The sequence below is a fragment of the Pseudopipra pipra genome, chromosome 1 (genome assembly GCF_036250125.1).
Source record: "Pseudopipra pipra isolate bDixPip1 chromosome 1, bDixPip1.hap1, whole genome shotgun sequence".
Lineage (NCBI taxonomy): Eukaryota > Metazoa > Chordata > Aves > Passeriformes > Pipridae > Pseudopipra > Pseudopipra pipra.
In genome coordinates, this window is record NC_087549.1 from 117,757,728 (window position 1) to 117,784,839 (window position 27,112).

General features: G+C 35.1%; 1 protein-coding gene across 4 annotated transcripts in view; it reads left to right on the forward strand.

The window, feature by feature from the left end:
• ZNF385D (zinc finger protein 385D) overlaps positions 1-27,112 on the forward strand; it is a 404,459-nt gene that overhangs the window by 366,677 nt on the left and 10,670 nt on the right. For all 4 annotated transcript variants that reach the window (XM_064673182.1, XM_064673190.1, XM_064673208.1 and 1 more), the window contains one exon: positions 26,735-26,968. In XM_064673182.1, the coding sequence (XP_064529252.1) occupies positions 26,735-26,968 (234 nt within the window). The remainder of the gene's footprint in view (positions 1-26,734; positions 26,969-27,112) is intronic.

Here is a 27,112-nt window from a genome sequence, read left to right on the forward strand (position 1 = left end):
AATCCTGTACTGTTGTCTATAAGCCTCTAGAAACCTGTATCCAGATGGAAAATTAGAGTTATCTTTTAATAAACTATCTTTTATTGTGTGTATGGTGTGTTACTAGTTTTGACAACTCCTGGTTTCATATTTATGTTTCCAAGGAAATCAAAATAAGAATGAAATTTATAGTTATGAAGAAGAAAGTAATTGTACCAATGCAAGAGGAATGGATTACTTAATATTATACTTTCTTTTTGACAAATAACTTCTATGGTTCTGTGATTTACTCTGTGCTTTCATAAAAAAACCGGTACGTCATTCAGCCTGACTTAAGGCAATATTTGTTGTTCGTGATTTTTCAACTTTTATGATTAAACTAAACAGATGATTAAAATGAAACTTGGTATCATGGAATGCATTTATTCTAATAAGCATTGCTACAGTCTTGCACAGTGGCCTTTTTACGTATCAGAATTTTCATTCCTCAAATGAGATAGGCCTATTTATGTTCCAAATGCCATCATCACAAAAATTAAATCCTGTACCAGCTTTTAAGACTAATCTCTAGTCATTTCTATGTCCCTGCTCTGCCTTTGAAAGTGCAAAATTACATAATTAGTTAGATTTGGGAGAGAGAAAAACAACCAACCAAACAAAAACACAAGCCTTCATTGAATTGAATGATTGAGCTCATTGCATCTATGTTTACTCAAATGCTAGGTCACTTACATAGCCTAAAATATTTTTTAGAAGCATGAGGGAACCTGTTCTAGGAAGACAGTTGTTAGGTCAGCTGTGCACCAAAATAATAACTTTTTGATTTGCACCTTGGCAAAACATGCAAATAAAACAAGTAGTCGTGGACAACCCTATAACAGTAAAGAGATTTCCTTTTGTTTAAAAAGAATTTATATCAGGTCTTAATATAGAAGAAGAAGAAAAACTAAATTTAATTTTGAATAATCATTTGATTATGAAACTGAAGTGGGCAAATTTAATCTCTGTCTTCAAGCAGGTTATTGTGAAACAGTGGAGCAGTAGATTTAAAACAGTGATAATATACACAATAGCCACATCCTGTCAAACACAAATGAGTAGTAATATCTGCATGTGATAGTAAACAATCAAGGAATCAAACTCAGTATCACACATAAGTGAAGATAAAAAAGCAAACAGAACGCTGTTAGTGTTAAAGAGAAGGATAGAGTGCAGTTCAGGAAAAATTGTTTTAATGCTCCAAGGGGCTTTTAAGATTGTGTTTGGACAGCTGTATGCAATTTTAAGCACATGTATAATCAGAGGCCTTAAAAAGACAGAGAGATTTAAAAGGTTCACAGAAAGCCAAACTAGAATGAGTCATGTTCAGAGAGCTCACATATGCAGAAGGCCTGGTGAAACTGAGACTAAACTATGAAAGCTGTTTAGGCAAAGTTATTTTTCATGTTTCTAAGGTGTTGTAGATGGTGAGAATGAATGCACACCAAATCTTGTGATAGGGTTGTGGTAAAAGGGCTAGAGACCAGATGATGAGTGTTAAAATGTAATGTCTGGTCATCTTATGCCATCAGAATATTTTAAATAGTGGTAAATATGGCTAGATTTGGGTTCCAAGTTACTTCATGCAGAATATTTCAACTATAAAGCTGTATAAATGATTTCATTTTTTCTTTGGGTGAGAAAAATGGTTTGAAATTGTAAGAAACCTTTTTGTATACATGTGTGTGTATAAAAAATCTTATTTATATTTTCCATAAAAAGCTAAAGACTGGTTGAGGTGATCGTCATTATTGAGTGGGTTATACAAAGTCAGACAGAGTTACCACTGTGAAAAGCCTATAGAAAGTGCCAGTCTGCATTGCTAATCTATGCAGGTGCAGCAGTATATTTAACAGATGCATATGTGAGACAAAGTTGAGTTGATGTAGCTGATTTCCTTCAGGAAACACATATCAGGTCTAGGGATTTATGCTGCTACTCTCAAAGGGACTTTGAGATGGAGGTCTCATACTAGCTGGGGAGCTGAAAGGAAGTGACCAATTTTGGCTGAGCTGTTGGGGTGTGTGTGTAAGGCTTGCTCTGAGCATGTACCTCTGAACAAACTCTCAGAATGACTATTTTGGGATGGAAATGTCCAATTTGAGACTTCCAAAGGACTATAAGTTGAGAAATGGATTCACCACAATAGTAGGCAAACCCAATTTGGCATGTGTAACACCAGAACTTCCTTCACCTAAATAGTTTTAACAATAAAATTCAACTCTGTCAGGAAAAGTTATTATTTTTGCCATATGCTTGCTTTCATACCCAAATTGCGGCTGAATTATCATTTCAGTGGTCAGACCCCACTGATGTGTCATTTTTCAGTATTCTCATTATTCAGTATTCTCAACATTTCATCAGGACCATCCACTGTGTAAAATCAGGGGATACGCACACAGCCAGGAACTCAAGGAACTCATCTGTTGTTGGATCAGAAGATATGGACATCCAGTGTCACTCTGTTAATGTTCAGTCTTTACAATCCAATAAATTTTTTACTGAGTTGATGGAAAATGCCCTTACATTAGGATACAATGGAACATAATAGCAACAGCTGACATAAGATGTAAGGGGATAAGCAGTAAATGCAGGGAAGAATTCTTTTATTGTTGCTTAGGTTTTAGTTGGTATTTTGACATACAAAGAAATTTTCTGTTCTGGACAGGCTCATTCTTATTTCTATTAGCTTGCAATACACATCCTTCCTTGCTCCTTGCAAGTTCTCTATCCCTCCCTATGCATCCTGACATTATAAAATTCTGCCAATGCCTCGTTTCTCATTGGTATTAGACAAGTTTAAAAACTACACTGCTTCTGGAGTCTGTCCTGTTTAATGGCCTTTTTTTGTCTTGCTGATGGTGTCACATAGGATTACTTGGTCTATTTTCTGTCTGTGATCGTAAATGAAACACTGTGTTAAAGACTAAAACAATTTTTGTCCTGCTCTGACTAGTATAAAGCTACAGTCTTGAGCTTGGCTTGTTGGTTGTTTTTTTTTTTTAATTTTATTTGAACAATGTTTTTAAATATTTATGCAGGCAAATCTTTATACAACTGGCTGTACCTCAAGGGACCAGGGGTAAAAATGATGTGACTAGACCTAAGACTTCTTTGAAAGAGCTTTAAAAAGTACAGTTTTGATGTTTTAAAAACTATTTGTCTAGCAATTTAACTAGTTTCAAAGCAAAACTGTGTCTCCTTTTGTACAACTTCGAACATAAACCAGCCTCTAGGCACAATATCATGATCTTCCCTAGGGATACTCCATTCCAAAATGGTGGTGGTTTGAGATTGTTTTGTTTTTATTTGGTCTTTTGTTTTCTTTTCAAACTGATAGTGTCAGCTATACTCAAAACAGAAGATTGACCTACATGGACCACTGTTTCCTCTGAAATGATATGAAATCTCTGTTTATACCACAGCAGTGATGCAAGGATGTTGAATGCATTATTGCTTGACTGTTCTGCATTTTAGACTGGATATTTCTGTGGAGAAATTTCATTATTTCACATTTGAAAGAATGGAATTAGGTATCTCTGGCTGTGTGTCTTTGGGGATTATTTTGGCAAACTGTTCTTCTTTTGAGATCTGAAGAGGTTTGAATGGTGTACACAGATCTGGGTGAGAAAGATAAGCAGACAGAGAAAGGGATGAGACAATCAAAAGTGCATGATGAATGCCTGGTTTTGAAATTAATTATATGGGTCCCATTCACGTAATAGTCTTTATCTGGAAAACCCACAAAATGCTTAAATTGCAGGACTGTCCTTCCTTTGCAAACTTTATTGCAATTGGTTGACAAGTTTTCTGACAACCCATTTCCTGTTTATTTCAGACTGACTATATTTTTTGCTTAGTCTGAGGTTCATATGAGCTGTGGGATTTTTAATTTCAATACTGATCTAATGTGTAGAACAGCCCAGTTCTCAGTTCCTAGTTCCTGAATTCCAGGAAAAGTATTTGGAAACTCAGTCATACATTGCAGTCCAAGTATTAAAAAGTCTATTTTTATTTCTCTTCTCTATTGCACTACTTTTTCATCAACTTCATACTCTTACACATTTACATGCTTCAATCTACATCTTTTAATATCTTTTGGGCAAATCTAATTTACCATTTCCTCTTATTTTATAGACATTTTTCTCAGTATTTGCTGGACATTTCAAGTAAAAGTCTATGTTTTAGAGAAATCATTACTTATCCATGACGAAGATGATGTTTATCTGTGTAAAGTTTCACTAAGCACATAATTTTATTCAAGTTTTAATCAGAAACTAAAAATCCGTGAAACAACCAGACTCAAGGGAAGGCACAGTTATCCATCAAAAAGTGACTTCACTGTTGTTGTTTAGTGCTTTCAAAACTATTAAATTATACAAAGACTGAGGGGGAGTAAATATGTTTCAGCTATATAGTAATTTTTAACCATAGTGCACCAATAAGCATATCAATAAGAAGTAACCAGTAGTGAAATAATTGTGTTAATGTCTCCAAAAACCTAGTGATTTAACAGTCAAAAATGTTTAAAACACCATTCTTATAGAACAATCACGATTAGAAAATAGTAATAATGAAGATCATAATTAGAAAATAAGGGAAGGCTTTGAAGAATTATAAATGTCAAGTTGTGGGCATCAAAGACAAAAAGAAATTGAAAATTTAATGAGTAATTAAGAGATGTTCATTAGGCCTCTCTCCTGTCAAACTGGATACAGTTGGGCAGTGCTGTTCCTCTCATCTGAAAACATATGGATAAATTCTCATTTGTGCACCTCAGTGAAATAGTGAAGCTTGACTGTGTGACATTAGCAGAAGGCTGGTGCTGAGCAGTGCTGGTGGCTCTCTGGTAAGTGGTTGCCCTGCACATGGTCTCTTCCTCCTAGAGGGCTCCACCATCAAATCCTTAATATCTTTAGGGGGCTCTTCTTCATTTAACAAATATGCACTGTGAAATTACTGCTGCATGCCGGATCTGCTACCTGCTGTAAACATTTGTATGTTGCTTATGGATGACATCCAAGAAAGGATTAACTTTTACATTCATAATCAAGTTGTTTAAACAGCCATAGTGAGCTAACTTATAAGTAGTTCAGCCAGCCAGATACCACACTAAACGACATTTGGGAAGAGTTTGTCAAGAAAAGGTTTATGTGCTGACCACTTTACCCCCTTACTCTTTGTACTCCATCAATATTGACATTATCTTTCATTTGCACAGTTTGGAGAGAGACAAATTTCACACACATAAAGTAAATCTTAACAATGTGTAAAATGAAGGAACAGCATATATCTCCATTGTTTTAATTTTGTAGGAAATAGTATTGATTGCTAACATAACTGTGGACTGTGTGTTCAGCAAATTAGAATGCATAAAAATATGTCTTCTCCAGAGATATCTGAAGGCTATCTCAACTTAGAGCAGGTTTTTCAAATGTGGGAAAGAAAGAATATAATAGATGTGATTTTTGACAAAATGATAGCTGACTGCACAGTGAAAAGTTCATGGGAATTAATGCCAAGTCTTCCATAAAATCATCTAAGAGAAATGAGGTAAAACATTCTATTCAGTGTGCTTCTTCTATTATTTCAGAACTCTGAAAGTGCTGACGCAGGATTTAATTATCCGTATATACATGTGCAAAGTATAATTTTTATTTTATTACAAAGTTGGTTTAATTTTAATTTAACTATGTCCTTTTAATATACTCAGTGTGATCCTTCCTTGCAACAAAATAAAATAAATATTTGAATAATTTTATTTTTATTAAAAATGTATACTCTTTAATCTTCTTTTTAGCTATTTGTTTTAGTATTTTTCATCTCAGACCCCAAACATTTAATGATGTCATGAAAAAATCATGGAGCCTAAATTCCGGGCTGATCCTCCAGTTGTTGATACACCTCCTGCTGGGAATATGAGATAATCAATATCAGAAATGTGTAAAACTTTCAGGAAACACAGGTTATCTCAGAAAGTTTAAAATATAGTTTGGATTTTATATGCTTATTGAGGCAGTCTTGTTTTAGTCTAGGAAAGATATTGTAGTCTCTTTACGCTGAAGAGATGGTGCTTTGTTTTAAAGTGACAGGAACAGTTCTGCAATACTATTTGTATTATTATAGGAACAGGTGTAGTATGGACAAGTAATAAAAACAAATACTTCACTCCACAGGCTTCCCTAGGCAACTGCCAGATTTTTCAGAAATGTATTTTTAATAAGAAATTATTTTGTTTCATTGACATCTTTATTTTTACATGAGTTTATATTGTTTTATATCACTTGTATTATAAGAAGTGTATGTAAACTGCCTTACCTTCTGAGTTTCAGCTTCCTTGGCCATGATTGTCCAAACTTATGAAGAAAGCAAGTTCTAAACAGTTCTGCCTTCACAATTGCTGGAAAGTACAACGTTCAGTTAAACATTTCCAGGCTAAGAACATGGCTATGTTACGTACGCCAGATTAACATTTTGATTCCTATATCCACCATTAAAATCCTGCACTCTGCAAGCCAGATTGTAACACATATGTAGGAGTTAAATGTATTTTTTATTTTAAACTGAGCGATTTGATTTTTAAGACCCCCTCACAGTTTGACAGTTCTTGCAACTCAGTGTAAAATCCGACCACTCTGTCTGCCAAAAGTGCACAGAGTTAATTAATGACTTTACCTCTCTGTGAGTTGTAAATACTTATGTGTGTGTAACGTAGGGTAAGTAACATCATGCATAATGCTGAGACTGGATGAGAGCAGGGTTTTAACATGAGAGTTAGCTTGGCCATTTCAGGCAATCAGTAATGCAGATGGGTTGAAACTGTAATGAAATGTTATCTGCTTCTGAAATTAAAATCATTTTGCCAGGAGATGAAAGTAACTGGTAAATCCTTCTGGTATGAAAGAAGAGATGCTACCCTCTTCAACCCCCACTGTCTCCAATGAAAGCATGCTCTCCAAGTATGTATAAGGCATGCTCTTTATTACTAGTATGCTCTAAATCTCTTTAATGCTGATTAGTTTATGTTCTCTTGTCCAGATGTTTGTAAGACCATAATGAACCTCAAAGTATGATTTATGTAAATGTATTGGATTGAAAAGACTTACTGTTCATAGGACTTTACAATATATTCAATAAAAAGCAAGTTGACATGTGCAAGTCATTATTTGTAGTGTTCTCGAATGATCCATGAAATCCCTTCACTGGATCCGTAGGAGAAGTGTGGTCACTATCTTAAGAGTTGCAGTCTATAGAGAAGAGCTTGACATCTGTTATCCATTAAAGTGGAAGTGGAAAGGGCAGCTGGAACTGCATGCATAAGGGGTAAAGATTTCAGTTGGACAACATGCTAACCAAAAGATACTGAAATATTTGCTTCCAAGGGTCTGGAGTGTGGAATGGATATGATTAGTGCTGTATTATTTGTATTTTAAAAATAAATCCATTAAATGTTTTAGCCATCCATGTAAAAAATGAACAAAATTATTAATCTGCTTGTTGTGTGAGACTAATCTTTTGGCAGAATAAAGCAGAGAAAACAGAAAAACAAATGAACAAACCTAACTCTGAAACCAAAACCAGCTTTACATTAAAAACAAGACTTCTTTGAAAACTTCTCATGCATTTGTCTTTCTTTCTATTTTCTTTTTAAAGGTTTAGTGACATCTACCCATGAGTGTGAAAAAAATCATCCTGTGAGGCAAGAAAAAATTGTGAAAGATCATGTGCAATATACAGCCCTATATCAGTAAATTTTAATTGGAATTTTATTTTGGGTGTTTCTAATCACTCTACAATAGCTCTTAATCTTTCCTTTCCCAAGATAAACATAATTTATTAGCTAAATTAAAAGACCTCCTGAATATCCTTGTCAGAATGATACTATGAGTCTTACTCAGGCATATGTCCTTTTCATTCACTGAAATACTCTTGCAGGATTTCGATAATCCTTGCTTAGATGAATTCTCCATACTGCTTGTATTTAAGTAGATTTGGTTTTCACCTAATTTCAAAATGGAATAGCTTAAACAAAAGAATAGGTCATTTCTCTGGATTGCCAAATTCTATCTGTATGACTAAATTAATAACATTTGTCAGCAGTTTTCACTTCTTAAAATATCTATGAACTGTCATTATATGCATGATTTCATCTTTGTAGTTTTCTGCAATTAAGAGATTATTTAAATATTTTGGATCTCATTCCAAAATGTTTAACTTTTTTTTTCCAGTCATGGAGTAAAGTTCTCTGTTTCAATGACTTAAATCTGTGTCAACAAATCCACTAGGTTGCTTCTTAGGAAACAAAGGAGTAAGTTTTTCCCTTTTCTAAACAGAGTAAAATCAGTGTTTGATAGAAAAGCTGGTGAATAAACCAGATTTTCTGCCTAGATGGAATAACTGATGTATTCAGTGATGAAGAAGTGTGATCTCAAGTAAAATTGTTTCAGACAGTTGCTACAATAAAAAAAACTTCTGTTTTTTTAATGATCCATTAATGACCGTTTTTTATTCTAGCTTCAGACACTTGAGAAATATATTTATAGACCACTAAACTAGTTGTGGCTTTTTTTTTTTCTTTTTGGTACTGACACAGGACAGAAGTTTTTTATACTGTGATGGACTAATTCTAAACTCCCTTTACAGCATTTGTTACCTCTCGGAAAATGTTTTGCTCAGTTATTGTTTGAAACAACTGTTATTTTGGGGTTTTTTTAAATAATTTAAATTATCAACTGAGATCTTAATTTAAAGAAAAATAAATAGGTGTTCCAAAATGGTGGCATATTCCTGTGTGGGTTTTCAAGGAAACATGATCTTTGTGAAAGAAATTATCATGTTGTACCTGATATTCCATATCAAATACTTCTAATTTCTTTATATTATCCATGAAAGATCTTTATAGAAAAATGTCTGTATATTCACAGGTGAAGGTTGTTAATAATATTGATATCTTCTTGGTCAGACAAATCATTTTGGCACTGCATGAAATATGTATTGATATAGAATCATCAAAGAACATACTCCGTTCCTTGAGAAATACTCAAAAAGGAAGTGAAAATGTGACAACTTTTGTATTTGAAACTCAGGAACATACAGGAAACGTTTGGGGAAGGGTTGTTTTTTTTTTTAGATTAATGACAACCTTAATGTTTTCTTAAAATGGAGTTCCTGTATTTTACATTGGTCGGTGAACACAATAGTGAGCAGCATTTTCGACTCTGCCACTCTGTGATATTCCTCCCCTGAACAGTGAAGATAAACATGTGATGCAAATATCTTCTGTCATACAAATGTATGTATTTTTTAAATCTGTGATCAAAAGCTTCCATCAAAAATAGAAAACTGTTCTTTAGTCTTTGTTTTCCTGCCTACTGAATGCTTGCAGCCCTAGGCTTCTGTGCCTAAGATTGCTTTCTAGGAGATTTCTTTGTCTCGTTCCATGCCCTTTTGGTGTCTGTTTTTTTATTTAACTTTTATTCTTGAAACAGCTGTCTCTTCACATGTACTAGATAACCCTCATAATCTTTGCTTCTTAAAAATCTCTCCGTAAAGCCACCTTCTCTTTAATAGCCTTCCAGATTTTTTCTTCTGTGCACTCACAGCACACCTACTTCCACATTTTGTTAATATTCTCAGGTGGCAGCATAAGTTCTACAAAGAATTGTAAACAAGCTTGGTAGTATAAACTAAGTTGTGTGACTTAAGGTCTAAACTTGTTAGAACAATGGTTTCTTTTTTTTTACTGCCATGCTGCAGACATAGATGTATGTAAAGTATTAGTATTTTCATAATTTTGATTGTGTCGTGTATACATGCAAGGAAAGTCTTTGAGTAAAAAGGCTATCTTTTCTTAGCCTTTGAAGTGTTTATTCAGACTTCATACTATTTGAGAGTAGGTACAGTTGCAGACTTTGTGCTTCAGCAACTGAGATTAGCTCAGTGGGTTAGAGCACGGTGCTAATAATGCCAAGGTCATGGATTGGATCCCTGTGTGGGCCATTCACTTAAGAGTTGAACTCGATGATCCTTGTGGGTCCCTATGAACTCAGAATATTCTGTGATTCTGTGATCCGTGAGAAGCCTGTCTGTTGCCTACCATCTCTCAACAAACAGAAAAAGAAAACCTTACAGGAAGTAAGTTTGACATATTTCTGTGAAGAAACTCAGAGTCCAGTGAGTATGAGCCTTAAAATAAGCAATGATAACCCTCTGTCATCGAAAGCTGAAGTGAGGCACCACCTCTGGAGCACTGGGAAGGAAAAACAAATTTGTTTGACAACCAGTATAGAAAGAGGCTGATGTTGCAAACTGCGCTATACCTGTGTGCTAGTTTTGTCAGAACAGTTTACAATATCATAGTCTATATTTCAGTCTAAAAAATCCAGAAATAAATGTTGTGGGTATTATTACTACTGCTATTTTGGCAATTTGAAACTTTGTCCTAGGCGTGGTTAAAAGGTCAGCGGTATTCAAATAACAAAGGGTTAAGTCTTGCTGTCGTATGAGTGGATAGGAGTGCTCAAAGTAAAACAGACAGTTAAACTGGCAAGCTGATCCATTAATGTAAAGCCAGACAAAAATATAGTTATTCAAAACAACAATAAATGGTATTTTCTTCACGCAGGTAAACAATTTAATATTTCACAGAGTAAGAAGTGAGGTGTGACCTTGACAGACAGATTCACAAGTCGAGCTGCTGTACACTATTTGCTGTCATATTTTATGACAGAGGTTTTAGCAACATACAGTACATATTCAAAATGTTAAAAGAGGTGAAAATCACTGTCTGTTATTAAAAGCTGTCTTCCTTGTGCAACAAACTGCACTAGGGAGGCAATAAATTCTTTTGTAATATTAAAACATCGTAGTGTGTGTGCATGCACATGTGTATACTTTTAACTGTGTATAAAATAATGCAGCATCCTTGGTTGTGCAGCTGGAGAGGGCATTCTTAAAACAAATGACTTGATTCTAAGAACCTCTTTGTCATAGGAATTTACTAAAGTGAAATCAGAGCTAATCAATTTTTCTGTGAACATCTCTATGGGATTTATATTCAGAACTCATAGTAGTAATTGCAAACCAAACCTGGGGCTTTTCACCTTAAATTTCATGGAACTGATGTGGTCTGGCAGATCTGGATTTCAATCCAGTCATGTTTGAAGGGAGAGGAAGAATGAACAGAGGAAATGATGAAGGGATTTCAGTTTTCAGTTCCCGTTAGTGCCAGGGCACCCAAGAAGAACATTCTTGGTTATGTGATTTAAGCATGATTATGCAACTCTTCTTAATATGTGGTAAAAAAATCTCTGACCCAAAGTATTCCTGTACTCCTATAACTCTATTATTGTGCAGGCCTGTTCCAAAAATGTAAGAGATCTCATGTATAACTGCCATAACTGATGAAAATAGTTTTCAAAAGGTCTCATTGACTCTCTAGACATTTTGGTCTGGAGTACATGTTGCATTACAAACCATTATTTTTGTTTGAAATTCTGTAATCAAAATTTGCAAGATTTACTATCATAATGAAGGATTTTTTGCAGAAATTGGCATATTGCTTATGGAAGCCAATTTATGTTCCACATGTGCAAAGTGATAAAATTATTTCCAAAACAGACAAGTATATTGCAAATTAATTAATGAATTTGTAAGATATCTGCTCAATAGGTTAAACTGTTGGCTTTCCAATACAATATTCCAGATTCAAATCTGTCTACTTCATATATGAAGCTATGGTTCATACAACACAGTACATAAGACATCCACCTACATTTGAATTTTGCTCTGTTTTCTTTTCACAAGTAGAGAGGCAGTTGGTATCAAAGGATCATCTGTGCATCGAACTCAAGCTAGTCAGACATTGGTGCTAGCAGAACCCTTATGTAAACAACATGAACAGAAACATGGACAAAAAAGTGCAATTCTGGAATTCAGGGTAAATTGAGTGAGAATTTTGCAAATTTGACAGGTGATTTAACAGCAGCTGCTGATACTGGTGATACAAGCCAGTGCAGTGCAAGACTGGTCATAAAGCAGCAGCCTGTGAATTACTGAGCTGTTAGACTGGGGAAAAAGAAGAGAATGCAAAAGGAAAAAACATTAAAGACCTTAAAGTTCAAAGGGAAAAAAAAGCAATGTATATATAGACAAGATTAATGGAATTTTTTTAAAGGTTGAGTAGATAAACTTTTGAGCTAGATATGTTTCCAGTTAATAATAACATTCCTGAGGCATTTTTCATAATTTCCAAACTCATTTGATTTACTGTACCTAGTGCAAACATTACCTCTTGGAAGCTTAAAAGAGCAAAAAAATATTTACCATTTGTTCCCCTCCATCATGCATGCAGATTGTTTTTTTTACTGTATGGATGCTGGCATTATTTATTTTCTTTTTTTAGAAAAAAAACATCGTTGAAGTATTTGTTTTGGAAAAAAACACATGTAAAGAACTGCATGGACTTTGCTAACAGGTATGAGAAACTATATTTAAGAAAAGTTTGGTCACAATTTAGGCCTAAGGATATTGCTATCCTCCCTTAAATTCAACTGGTTAGTTCCAGTAATTATAATCTGACATACAAGAATATATCAAAAGATAAAAAATACACTATTTTTATGGACGGAATCTATTGCAAAATCCCATTTTGAGACTTTTTCGTAGATATGGTATTGCAAGAACAATTTATCTTCTTCTATTTTTGGTGCTACTTATTGAAAAATTCTCTTTTGTGGTCTTAATCTGCATTTGAAAAAACAAGCAGAGTGACCAGGACTCTGGTATTGCAAATGCAGCTTCTAGTGATTGGGGAGTGCTATCACTCCTAGTGATTGCTTTGGAGAGAAGCTGATTATGTTATGTCTTAGACCAGTATTACCAGAGACAAACTTAGCAGAATCACTGCAGTAACCTATCATACTTCATTAGCAAAAGTGAGATCATAAGAAATACTTGTCTACTTTTAGTGATTACTGTTAAGAATTAAGGAATGGTTTAGGTCATGACATGCATTCAGAGGATAACTTGGCAGTCAGAGATATGATGTAATCAATTCACAAGAGATTTTCACCTATGCAATGGAATGAGTAGCCTAGTATTTTTATTTATAAACTATATATCTGAGAGAAATATTCTAGATGTATGTACTCTATATAGCCTAGCAAGATTAATTTCAGAAATACTTTTTAAAAACACTGATTATCCAAATGTTTGTTGAAACTTGCTCTTTCTGGGATTTCAATTGTTATATATGACATTTTTTCTGTATCCCTGTAGAGCAAAGAGGAGAGCTTTGCTAGACTCATTTGGTGCTGTGGCAGTTGCATGTTCGGAATGATTAAAAGTATTAATAAATTCAGATGAAAAAATTGATAAACAGCTATCCATCTGCAGATTTCTTGGCAGTTGGCACAGATAGGTTATATCTGCAATTCCCTTGTCCACATTGTCTATCCCTTTTAATTCTGTCCTATCTGCTGACATTTGAAACAGCTGTTACAGCCTGAAGTCACAAAAAGAAAGACATTACCAAGCATGGATGCTTTCCAGTCCAATCATATATATTTTTGTAGAATTAGTGAAAAACTTAGTCAACTGATCAATGATCTCTCTGCAGACTTAACTTGTGATTAAAGTGTTAGAAAAACCTGCTTGCTAGCCCTCAAGTTCATGCACTGAATGATTTAAAGCTCTGACTGTTTCCTCAGAGGGAAAAGTTCTATTCACAAGTTTACAACGAAGCTAGAAATGTAAACTGTGATGTGTACTATTTAAAAGAAGTAATTGGAAGGTTGAAATCAGTATTCAAAATTTTCCTAAAGCTGGCTGACTTTTCTGAGATTCCACCTAGGGCAACTTGTTAGAAGAAATTCTATGTAAAGTGACAATCTTACCTAATATGGGGCTGGGATGTCAGTTATTGTGGTCTATGTCTTTAGATTTTGAAAGTGTAAAGTCTAGAAAGCATTTCAGTCCAGATCATCTTTTCTGGCATCACTAAGTCCTGCTGTCAATTAAGTATAAGAGGTTACAGCCTGATGAAGACAAAGAAAATTACATATTAAAATAGATAGTAAGTGAATTTTGAGTGGTTGGTTGCTTGCTTATTATATGAGGATTTTTATTGGCTTTTCCCATTAGTAGAAAAGTAGACAGACAAGACATAAAAGGACATCAAAAAATATACAACAAATTTTGGGGGAAAAGACCCAACATCTAGAATTTTTTTCCCTTAAGAAAAAAAATAAATTAGAATTATAGTTAAAAAGAATGATAAGTAAATAGGTAGCCATGCTAGTTGTTTACTGTGAGAATTCCATTTTGACTTTTCTACCTTTACTTAGTTTCAAGCTGTCTTTGCAAATGCAATGGAAGGTTAGCAACTCAAAACAATATTTAAAATACATCCCTATAAGGTGAAGGGCTTAAGAGGCAGTTATATCTTTGAGTTCTGTTTCGATTAAAAAGGACTTTATACTTTTCTTTCATAGCTAGTAGCAGCTCTACCTAAATGAAATTTTAGACTCACCATGTAAAATTGGAAAGTCTATTCTTCATACTGTATTTCTAAGGGTTTTCTTAACATCTCAAAGCTGCATCTTCAACTGCATGCTGTAGCATTTGATATTTTGAAATATAATCTCTACCATACTTTACTAACAAGTGTAAACTAAGGATAGAAGAACTAAAGGGTTTTGTTTTGATATGAATTGAGTCACTGCTTATCTGCTGGAACTTCCCCTTAATTTCTCATAAAAAATGTCTGAAAGTTATATGAACAAGTTCATAAAAACATGCCTTTAGAGCACTGCTTGTCACCTCCAAGTTGTGATGTTTATGACTGACTTATGGACTCTATTCCTGCAGAATTTTGCTGATGATAAAAAGCACATTTTCTACATTGAATGAGTTGTCATGTCTACCCTGATCTTCAGTTATTTTGTCAGCACAATTCATTTTAGGAGTAGTGAATATTCAAGTGTTTATCCAGAGGGATTTCCTGCCATGGAAGTGAAAGATGAAAGTGTCTTCTGTTCTATATGTGTGTGAACAATGTGCAGCCATTAAAATCTTTCACTATTACCTGGACAAGTAAGATGTCAGATATCTGTGTGCTATATGGTAAAAAGACTTGGGAAGCACGGTGTGTACGAGCTTTCAGGGAAAACTGATGGAAGGCTTATTTTGAAGTGCAACTGGTTTTCTCTGAAAAATTTGAAAAACTTCATTGCAATTTTTTTATTATATTCTACATATTAAGCAGAAGTAAGCAAGAGAAGGTAAAATAAACTCTACATCTAAAAAAACTGAAAACAAACAAACAAAAACAAATGAAGCAAAACAAAGAACAGTTCTCCAGCAATCCTCCGGACCTTACACAGGATTATTCTGAATTATTGTTTTTAATTGTATTATCCAATTGCTACTGTTTTTCCCTGTTCTGCTCCTCAGTAGAGTTTTGAACTAGAAGTCTTGAGATAAGATCTGATGGCATTATAGAAATTCTAAAAATACTATTTTTTATGAAGAAAAAGTGGATTTTGAAGAAAAGTCATGATGCTAAACTGTGAAGGTATGACTGTGGAGTGATCTGATTGTTGCAGTTGTGTGATATTTCAAACTTACATGCTCATTAACAAATCATATATGCCTAAAGGCTGCTGAGGCAACCAAATTGTGCCTATTCACCTAGACACTGTGTAAACATGAATATGAAAAATACATTCAGTTATTCATAAAATAGCTACAAAGGAGGGCAGTTTTCAAATATCTGGGTTTGTATTCTTGCTTTCATGGACTCATTCATGCATTTTTCTCTGTTGTAGTGTACATGGGAGAGAGATATGACAGAATGAAAAATAAGGAACCAGCACAATAGTATATTACACTTCTAAAGAGAATTTTTATTTTCTCTCATTCTCTTTTCTAAGAGCTAATACTGGGTCTGAATGATGTCCGATCTAGTGATGTCTGAATAACTGTCATGTACAAGAAAGGAAAAAATTTAACAGATAGAGCAGGGCTATGATCTTGTAAGCTGTGTAGTATTCCAAGCCACATTTAGGAGGGAATATGAAACCGCCTTTGTTGCTAATGTTGGGGAAAGAACTGCATGCAAAAGAAAATGTGGCATTTGTAGGGAATGATGATTTGAGTTTACCATTGAAATTAATAAAAAACCATAATTATGCTCAATAATACCCTGACTTACTGAAAAAAATATATGAAAAGAGTGACCATTACAGAACATTATTTGCCATTATTATCAGCCCTACTTCTATTGCATAGGAATGTTTTCTTCAAATGTTCCTCCATGACATTTCTTCTGAACAGATTGTAGCTCTATGACTAATTGCCTAAGAATCACACCATTTTCAACGTGGTTACCTTCACTCAACATGACTACTTTGTCTTTGCAAGTACTAGACAAGCCATCCAACAAATTAACTATGTCTCTAGGAGTGTTAATGTATGTCACTTTTAGTTTTCCAGATAACATAGGCCTTTAATATTAGCCTTACAAGAGGATTTATAAGAAAAAGCCAAAGCGTAGCAAGTATTAAGTACCTCATTTAGATCCTGCAAATGTTTACTACAGCTATTCTAGTGCTGCCACTTTGATGCTAATTTTTATTAATATGCAGATACTCTCTTCTACTGTCACTGCAAACTAAGGGCAGTCCTTATTAAGGACTTATTAATTTCCTTATTAAGGTCTATTCTGCTAGCTTTGTGTCCTAAAATGCAAACCCATCATTGCTTTGTTTGTAATTGGTTAAATCAAATAATATATTTGGTTCTGTAAGTTTTTAAACTAGGAGTGATATCTATGAATGGTGTCACTATGAAATACTTTTTTTACTTTCACTGTTCTCTTGTGTGCAAAAGACTTTACATAATTCACGAGAAAAGCTTTGGGCTAGAAAAACATCACTTCTTACATTTTGCTTCTGTGGAGAGCTTGCCTGACAAAATTATTGATAGATAAATATCCCAAACAGCAAAGCACTGTTGGGTCTGTGTGGATTGAACCAGGAAGAACTACTGGAACAGACAAAAAGACATGTTTCAGACTCTTTTGACAGAGAGAAAATTTGATGAGAAGGAACTCATTAAATTGCTGAAGTAGACAAGTTTCTGTTGGTCTTTGCCCAATTCCAGCCTCACAGTGGTTTACTAAAAATGTTTCTTCTGCCAGCTAATGTAATTAGACTAATGGTTCAGTTGGTAGCAGTCTGCCTGAAGGCAGAGGAAAGATTGACACATGATAGCCAACAGAGATGGTTAGTATTTCACAAAGTAATTGTTTTATTAAAAAGTAAGAAAAGGCAAAACAAAACCTGTAAATCAGGCCAAGATCTATGTTGACAACAAGTTATTTGGAAATTGTTGGTCTCTATTGTCTGTGAAACTCTCTGTAAACATCATTCAATGTCTTGAGCTGCAATGATGACACGATGTGTTTCATAAGCCCTTTGTTTAGGTCCTAGGCCCTGAAGCAATCTGTGGTGGGTTTGAGATGTGAAGAAGTAGGGGGGATATAGGCAATAGTAGAATCATTTATTTTAGATTATGGAACGTGCTGGAGATGTAAGAACAAGTTAAATAGATGGTCATAGTAACTGGAGCTGTGAGTAATAAAAGATCCTTTCACAGATACTCTCGAAATTGCAAAGATTTGCTTTCCCTGGCACTCGCTTGGATGCTATTCTTGGTGCCTGTCAATTTATGAAACGTTGCCAAAAGTATATGATCAGTCAAAGGAAAAATTCCTTGTAAAAGTATTGGACTGAAGAAAGCTAATAAAAATCTAAATGGGACACCAGAAAAAATGAAAACAATTATTTACTCCAAATGTTAAGGATAATAACACTACCAGTTCCTGTTCTGTTCTCTCATAAATTCCTTGTGAAATTTGTTACTCCAAATGTAGACATTTGGTATCTCAGCTACTTACGGAAGAGCAGGTGGTTGTAGGAAAGTCATTGCTGATCAGTTCACAGAACACATCCACTACAGTATCTACTTACGATGCACTCCCAGACAGATGTCTAAAAGAACGTGTTCTGACTGCTTTCCCTGCCTTCTCTCCACTGAGAAAAGTTATACAGTTACAGCAGATGCTGGTATAGCATGTGACAATTTCTGTATTAGACACAACATTAGTTTATTGCCAAAACCAGATTTACTAGTTCAATGCTCTCCAGTAAAGGAAGTAAGCTGCTGTAAAGGGAATAGCTTTAATTATTCCTGGATTCAAGACAGGAGAATACCATGAGGTATTACACTTACGAGGCAGTAGAAGACAGACTTCTCAGAAATTCTGAGTTAGATTCCAGTTATTTTAATTTACTGCTAGATTCTCTGACTATAAATCTGTTTTGAAACTTAGTGTTTACATGAAGCTTTTAAAAAGGACATTCGACTTGCCTAAAATGCAAAAAAAAATCAACTGCCTGCTTAAAATGAAGAGCAATACTATGTAATCTGCAGTGCAGTTCACTCATTCTTTCCTTGTTCCATTTGATTAATGAAAGCAATGTATTTTCTCACCCTCTGCCAGTGATTAATACTTCTCAATGCTTCTTTGTTTTTGGTGGCAGATTTCTAGGGAGAGGTTCCACAGTAAATTGTTTTTGATATCAAGTTTTTAATAGGCTTTGCCAGCCTGCTCATTTTGTGAGAAATACTTATCAGTCTCCATCAGTGTATAGCCTGAACTGTGTCTGCTCTATGTCTCTGTGAAAGAGAAGAGGAGTTTAGGAAAGACCCTTTAAAAGCTTGCTTCCACCCCTATAGCTCACAGTGCAAGGTGAAAGAGAACAGATTGGCTGCTGCTTCCTTCCCCATGTCTGCAGAGTAGGTATGTGGGGCAGCAGGAGTAGCAGTTGGAGATTGAATTGTAGTTTTGTACCGGTCTTGGACAGAACACTTTGTTCTCTCACATACATGGCTTGAGTTAAAGCTCTAATGGGTGTTTAGGTGGAGAACTAATACTTTGAAGCCATTGCTATTAGTGACACAGACAAAAGTTGCTCCCTGAATTCACCTTGGGGAAGTACTACCTCCAGTACTGACTACGTGTAATTCGTACCACCTAGACCTTGGTGGTGATTCAGGCCTTATTTTTAAACAGTATTTTGGACCACTGCCTATGCTGGTGATTCACACAGTGCCAAGAATATTGCTGGACACAAGAATGTAATCATCAATTTCCACTGCTGTAGCTGTCTCTGGATGACTTCTGGACAAAGTTGAATTTCCCAGATATCCCTGGGCAGCCTGGAGTTCAATACCATCCAAGGAGCAACAGGCAGTTCATATGCAGCTGACCTGCTTTGGAGGAACAGAAAGTTTAATAATACAGATGGGGTCTGCTATGCACATGTTGGCCTCCATTTTGCATTTGAGGCAAATTCATTTTCCTGTAGGATATCTTACAAAACCTTTGCCAAACTGGGCTTTCAGCTTTTTCAGTTTTTTTCAATTCCTTGGTTTTTACTGGTCATAAACTCATCTGATGCTCAGTTTCTGCTCATGCACTAAGATGAGCTACAGATATATTTTTGATGGTGTTTGCTTTTACTTAAAAGTTGGGAAATGCATACTGAAGCATATGCAGATGTAAAACTGGTGGCAGTTTGTCAGTGTCTCCTTTGACGTTGTCAAGCATGAGAGACCTATGTATAGGATAATACAGCTTTCCTTCTATATATGTGATCAAACCACCACATGCATGCTTTATTCCTTATCTTAAAAGCTGCCTCCAAAATAAAAATGCAACTATCGAAATTAAGTCTAACACTGTGTCTTATGTATAACCTTCAAATTAGAGTAAAAATAGGAAGTGTGTTATTTCACAGGGACCATAATCTGCAAAAATGCTCTTTGCACTTGACTGTGAGCTCCACCCTTTAAAAAATGCTTTGTCCTGGTTTCAAATCAAATTTTCACTACACACTTCCTATTAATTAAATGGCAATAGTAGTTTCAGTCAGCAGCTCCTTGTGTGGGGACCCTTTCACCTGTAGCTGGTGAAAGGCATTTTCCTTCTGCCTGTCTGAGGAAAAACCTATACAATGGAAAGAACAGCCCAGTGTCCAAACCCAGTCATCAGCAAGAGTCACTTAACTTGAAAAATAAATGGTTTCTCCTCACCATCTCCTTACCTTTTAGTCATATTTTTCTTAGCTACATTTGCCTGAGAACCCAAAACTCAGAGACTGTGTGACATTTCCCCTCCTTCCCCCTTTCCTTTCCATAGGCCTTTTACCCCCAGCTGTTGCTATTGCTGCCATCTCCGTTCAATTAACCTCAACAGGAATGCAGTCATCCCTCTGTGGCTCATCCTGTTCAGGATTAATGAACTGTGCTTTAAACCAAGGGAACTGCTAGTAAAAATTAGATCTAATTTCATTAGAAAATTGTGTACCGCTAATTAATGAAGGAGGTCATCTGAGGACTTGACAGAATTGAGTTTAACTGGAGGAAAAAATCCACAGAGCAAACATGTGACATTTGCTACTTTCTTTTCACTGTTGCTCCATTTGTGGACACCTTTTGTCACCAAACTTCCTGTTTTCTGTCTTCCTCTCATCAGATCACCTCCAAGGCATGTTGGTAGGAAGCATGGAGTAGAGACGGCAGTAAAATGAAGCCACTTGTTGTGGAGCCAGTTGTTGCTTCATCTTTTGTTTCTGAATGATGAATACTCGGTATAGTGTGATTTATTAAAGTGTTAAAAAACAGGAACTGGTCAAAATACTACCTCTCCAGTTACAATCCAAGAAAATTCTTGGTATTTTCCTTTTGTCCTGGTCCTGGAAAAGTTTGCAGTTCTTCAGTTTTTCAGCAATGCTTGTTTGGTACCTTTGTGAAAAGGCTTGGGAAATACCTTACATATGTTCAGCCATTCACTTTGTGGATATTAAAAGCAATTATGATGGACACCAAGACAAAGCAAATTAACAAGGAACTTGAGCAAAAAAGTGACTGACAAGCCAAGACACTGACAGGGAAAGTGAGACAAAAAGAGGAATAGCTGTTTAAAAAACAGGTTCAAAAAAGACAGATCGTCAAAATTTTTCAAATATCTGTTTGGTCATACACGATTTTGTTTATTACTTCAGAGCTCTTGGCTCTTCCATTTTGGTATAACAATTACTACCCATACTGTAGAAGACCAGGTAGATACCATAATTTCCAATATTTCATATCATTTCATTGAAGGACATCTTATCATAAAGTAATGAATTACATGACTGTCAATCAGATATTTTGATATTTTATGCCAAAAAAACCTTGTGATGTATGGTCCTTGAGTTTCCAAATAATGTTGCTGAAATCGTTTTTTCTTAGGAAAAATTTACATGGGTTCTTCTAAGTTCTAAAAATATACTCCTGACTCTTCAAGTAAAAGATATCCAGTGTGGGAAAGCTATATCTATAAAAATTAGATTGAATCAGGGTTTTGAATGTACACCTAAGTCTAATGACTGGATTTTTCATAATACGATACCATAAGAATTTTCTGTACAATACATTGTAACGGGCCAAAGGTTCACCAACCACAAAATATGTAAGTTTGTATTCTGCACTTATAAAGGAGGAGAAGTTGATATGTTGAGTCAAACTTCCTCAAAGTGTTTTGTTTGAGTGCCAGAGCCAGCCAATGTGCTAGCACACATGCTTATGTTTCAGCATATGAATACAGAAAGTCAGCCAAGCACATAAAAAACAACGTCAGCTGCAGTTATTTTGGGGATGGTACTTTGGTTTTGGTATACTCCACTGTTACATTTATAGATTCTAAAGAAATTAAGTCTTATTTTCAAATGTAATTACCACAGAAGGCATGGAAAATGGAATTTTCAAAGCAGCTCAAGGAAATTGAGGACCCCGGCTTTAAGTAGGCAGGAAAATATGCCAAGTCTCTTTTGAATGTGCCAGTATCAAGCATGTGTATGTGAGCATTCTGTTACTTGACACAGGTTCGTTATAAGCTAACCAGCTGATAATGTTTTTTCAATACTAAGTGATCTTATATACAGAAATATTTCAAATTATGTTCTGTTTGTCATGAGAAAGAATGTGTTTCCTAGTTTCTGCAGGGGGGAGGTTGTTTGGTTTTGTTTGGTTGTTCATTTTTTGATTTTTTTTTTTCCTGGACAGTATTACGGGCCAAATGATCAATCATTTTATGTAAAAGGCAAAGTTTGGTGTAAATGAGACCAGAATACATAGGTATGTGCTAAATCAGATATTTTTAAATGCATGCCACTTGAGATTGTGGAAGAAAAAACACATTCATAAATATTAGTGATTTGTTTGAAGTCAGAGCGCATTTCTCTCTGTGGATCTATTTATAGTCTCAGGATAAGAAATTCCTATGCTAAGTAGCAGGAACTGATGTGTGAGACTTTCACATACTTAGAAGAAAAACATGAGTTGTAATTTTCTGTTTCTCAGACTAAAGAAAATTCATGAGTCTTGTAGCTGGGATATAAAACTAATGCTGCTTACTTAGAAGAACATTAATCACACATGCAGTTTTCCACTTGAACTGTGGTATCTGTAGTACTCAAAGGAGTCAGTTCTCACAGAATATTTTTCATCTGGTTTTGTCCTCTTGTTAAAATAAATCTATCATATAACCACTGACCAAGCTGAGATTTTAATGTAATATTTTTGCATTTTTAATTTTTATTTTGTTGCTGTATTAAGACCAGAAACACGAACGGATTATTGTGAGACCTGAAGAGTTCCCTTTTTTTGCTTCTGGAGTTCAGTTCCATACAATATTAGCAATCCACTTCTGTACTAAAGCCAAGCAGTGACAGTTGCAATAATGAATATTTGCTGCAGGCCACTGGTATGAAAATAGCACAGTGCTGCAAGCCTGCGTCACCAGAAACAAATCTTCCATTTGACTGTGACTGGATTTCCAGCTCAATTTTAGATCATTTATTATTGAAATAGTTCTTAAAGCACTGTCATAATAAAAGGTTAAGAAATGCTGATTCAGTCTACAAGACATCAATTCAAATGCTTTCCTACTCCTTTTTGGTGTTTAGTTTGTTTGGTTTTTTAATCCCTTATACCTTTAATACTGTACCCTGTATTTAGGGCACTGAACTGTGGACAGCAGCAACACTGTAATATATTCAAAGGGACACATGCTGATTAGGTTAGAAGTTCTGGTGAAAAATGGATTTGAAATCCCTCTTTGTCAGCTTACTTGACAGTTTTTAGAATATTTTATCCTTAATTCCTGCTGAAAATTCTAAGCTTTATATGTAGAGGAGCAGCTTTGCGTCTTTAAATGTGTCATGGCTTTTACATGGTGAACTGGAATGGTTTCTATTTATGTTTCGATGTCATTAAAGTATTTGTATTAGTGAAATATAAAGTGTATTAATATAAGGCACATTTTGGAAGTAGAAAATATATGTCATCATGACCTTTGATTATCTTTTTTAGGTGAAGAATATGCGGATGATATTTATAATTTTTAGTTTAATTTTTATATGTTATGTTGCTTTCACGCATGCATCTCAAAATAATCTAAAAATACCCAAAATAACTAGCATAATTGATTGTATTTTCTTTTCACTTTAAAATAATTACATAGTGAAATGTTAGATCAACACAGGTATAGAATTTTAGATACTTGAAGCAGAATAAAATCTGCTGTTATTTAAGCTTCTTTTTGTTTCTTTTTTCTTCGTTTCCTCAGGTTTTCCCATGGAAAGTAAAGAAATTATGATCTATATTTTGCTTAGGGCTAAATAGTGACCCTTGCACTGCAAAGCTGGTAATGGTGATTGAGGTACATATATAATTTCCTGAAAGAGCACCAACTTTGCCATCAATTTTGAGAGAATGTTAATGTCTTCTTTTTCTTTTCTTTCCCTCTCCCTTGTGTGATCTGCCCTTTGCCTTCCATTTCACCAAGACAGTACATTGGCCAGACCTACTACTGTACAGTAGTACTAGGATGGAGAAACTGATGTTTTAAAAACAATGCCATGTGCTGCTGGGATTGGGCTTTTGAGGACAATAATTTTACTCCAGCAATTTTCAACTAACTGAAAGACAGCAAACATTTAATGGATTCTCTGGGATGGTGAAGAAGTGACTAGTTAATTCTAATATTTTGAGAACAGAACTTCAAAAGCTTTGTTTTCTCATCAGTTTTCCAAAAACAGGCTTAATATTTCAAAATATTTTTTTTAAAATTATTGTTGGTCTTTTAAAATTATAAAATAGAAGGGAATTTTCAACAAGGTAACATCATTCCTTCTGCGTCAGTATTTAACATCTTCAATACGTTCGGGATACAACCACCTTCAGGCTCACTTTCAGGAAAAAAAAGCAGACTGTGATTTGACCTTACATGCTTTGTTATATGCTTTAATGTCTGGCAGTACATAGAATAAGACACACTCTGCTTTCTTTGGTTTATGAACAATAATTTTTAAAGACCCTTTGGGAGAATATGTAGAAACATTATAAAACACACAATGTATAGAAATTATTATAGCTTCAGTCAGTGGCCTTATTCCCACTGACTGAAAGGGGATCAAATTTGTGTAGATATCTGTTCAGTCAACTTCAAGTCCTCCAGTAGGAAATATTTCTGGATCTGTGTAGGTGGGGTATTCCCAGGTTTCATAAACTTTAATATTAGAAAGAATTTCCTGATGTTTAATCTCAGTCTCTCTTGATGTAATCCAGTAGGTCTTCTTCTACTTGGAGGGATCAGGGAGAAGAGTATATTTTCTTATTTTTAGCTACCTTCTAGAGGTATGAAAAATGTTGTCAGCATTTGGTCTTCATGTTCCATATTCACAGTCCATCCATATTTTCTAAACATCTGATTTGTTTTGGCTTCCCCTCTCACATCTCCTCTCTTGTTGTTTTGCATTTGTATTGCTGCTGGATTAACAACAAAGCAAGTAATTGTTATTTTTTTTGACATTGCTGTCCCCAGGCTGGACACAGTGCCTCTAGAGCTGATTAGAGGATGAAAAAAATATCTCATAAACCTTTTGCTTTGTACTTTCAATATGGTGGGGACCAGTGGTGGTCATAACATAATGACATAAGAACCTCAATATGGTGGTCATAACATAATGATATACGAGATCTGTGTTCATCTTGTCTTCTACTGAAAGATTTTTCTGAAAAACAAGAAAATAATCAGGATGAAATAAACAATAAAAACTCCCCAAAAAGTGCTACTAGGGCTGTTGTCATCAACTTCCTTTAATAGATCAGATTAATCCTACTGAGTGTGGATTCCTGCAATTGTCTTTACTGAAAGCCATCTAATTTTCTAGACTGCTTCTTCAATGCATTAAAATTGTTTTGAATCATGTCTCAGTGTTTGTTTGCTTGCTTCCAGTTTGATATTGTCTGCTAAGTTATTAGGCATGTTCCTCATTAACAAAGTTGTTGAACAGTATTAATCTGCAAGACACCTCTATGGCATCAGTTAGTTGTGTCCCTTCTGCATCAGAGCACATATTTAGATCAATAAATAAAATAATTGTTATTTTGTCTATTCTAATAGGTAGTGATAAATAAAGCATCAGTAACACCAATGGAAACTAAAATGAGCTGGAAAGTCCCCAGATTGAGACATACCTCAATAAAGTAACTAAGGTTTCTTGTGAGGAAAGGAAAACTATTACTCAGTAGGCTTAATATGATAAAATACAATGGTGCAAAGGCAGAAGAGTTCCTGTCCTTTCTCTCCTTCATGTCCCTTACCTGCCATCATCTTCACTGCCTCAGCGCTGGATCTTACTGTCCTCTACCTTTCTAAATACTTAACTACCACATGATACTGCTGTATCCAAATATCATGTATATATTATTCAAAATACAGTACCATTGTGTATTTTCTCTCTCTACAATTCGAGAACTATAGAAAAAGAACGAGTTCTGAGGTGAAAGAGCTAGGCTTCCAAACAGATTAAAGTATATATACCATGCTTATAGTTTTTCCAAAAAAAACCCACTGATATGCACAATGAAAATCTTATTACTGTTTGTGTAAGTCTCAGATACAGCATGTTGTATATTTAATTACTGTATGTATCATTGTTATGCAATTAAAGGATAATAATATATACTGTGTATTAATAATTGCCTTCATCTTTTTAATGTTAGTTTTGGGTACAATCGAGTGAAGTATCAATTTAACTAATTTTCTTTTTTTACGAGATATAAAGGAAGACAATTATTTTCATTTTATTTTTATTAGTATGAGATGTTAAAACTTCAGCTTGGCTACTCAATCAGTATAAGTATTATGTGGTACCATGGCAGTTTATGCATCTGAAGTGCTGCATATGAATTTTGGCTGCCTATTGTACAGGTCATTTACACCACCTCTTTTAGCGGATTATTCTTCAATTCTTCAGTACAATCTTAAAGATGTTTCTTTTCAGTTTATGAATTCTGTGTTAGCAGAATGCAGGAGTCAACACGTGGCATTTCAATACATGGGAGTACTGTGTTTTGTAACCACACAAAATACACAGAATAAGGCCAGATTAGGTCATTACCGTTAGTCGAACCATCACCGGCACAATCTGCCTCTCTGTGATTGCAGCATTGGGATGCAAACAACCAAGCATCAAAGGTCACAGGATTTTTTTTTTTGTTGTTTTGTTTTGTTTCGTTCATCTTCTCTCTTTGCCCACAGACGCTACCACAGGGACACCAGCAATATCAACAACGACAACCGTGGAAATCCGGAAGAGCAGTGTTATGACAACTGAGATCACCTCTAAAGTGGAGAAAATCCCCACGACAGCCACTAGCAGCACCGCTTGCCCTTCCATTGAAACTGAGGAAGAAAAAGCAAAAAGACTGCTGTACTGTTCACTATGCAAAGTCGCTGTCAACTCTGCCTCACAGCTGGAGGCGCACAACAGTGGTGAGATGGAGCAGTGCTTGCTTTCTTCCTTTTTTTTTCCTTCTGTCTCAAGAGCGCTGCAATTATCTTCCCCTGAATAGATTAGATCTCTTGCAGCAGGGGACAAAGAGGTGGCAGAAAACTGGCAATTACATGGAATTCATT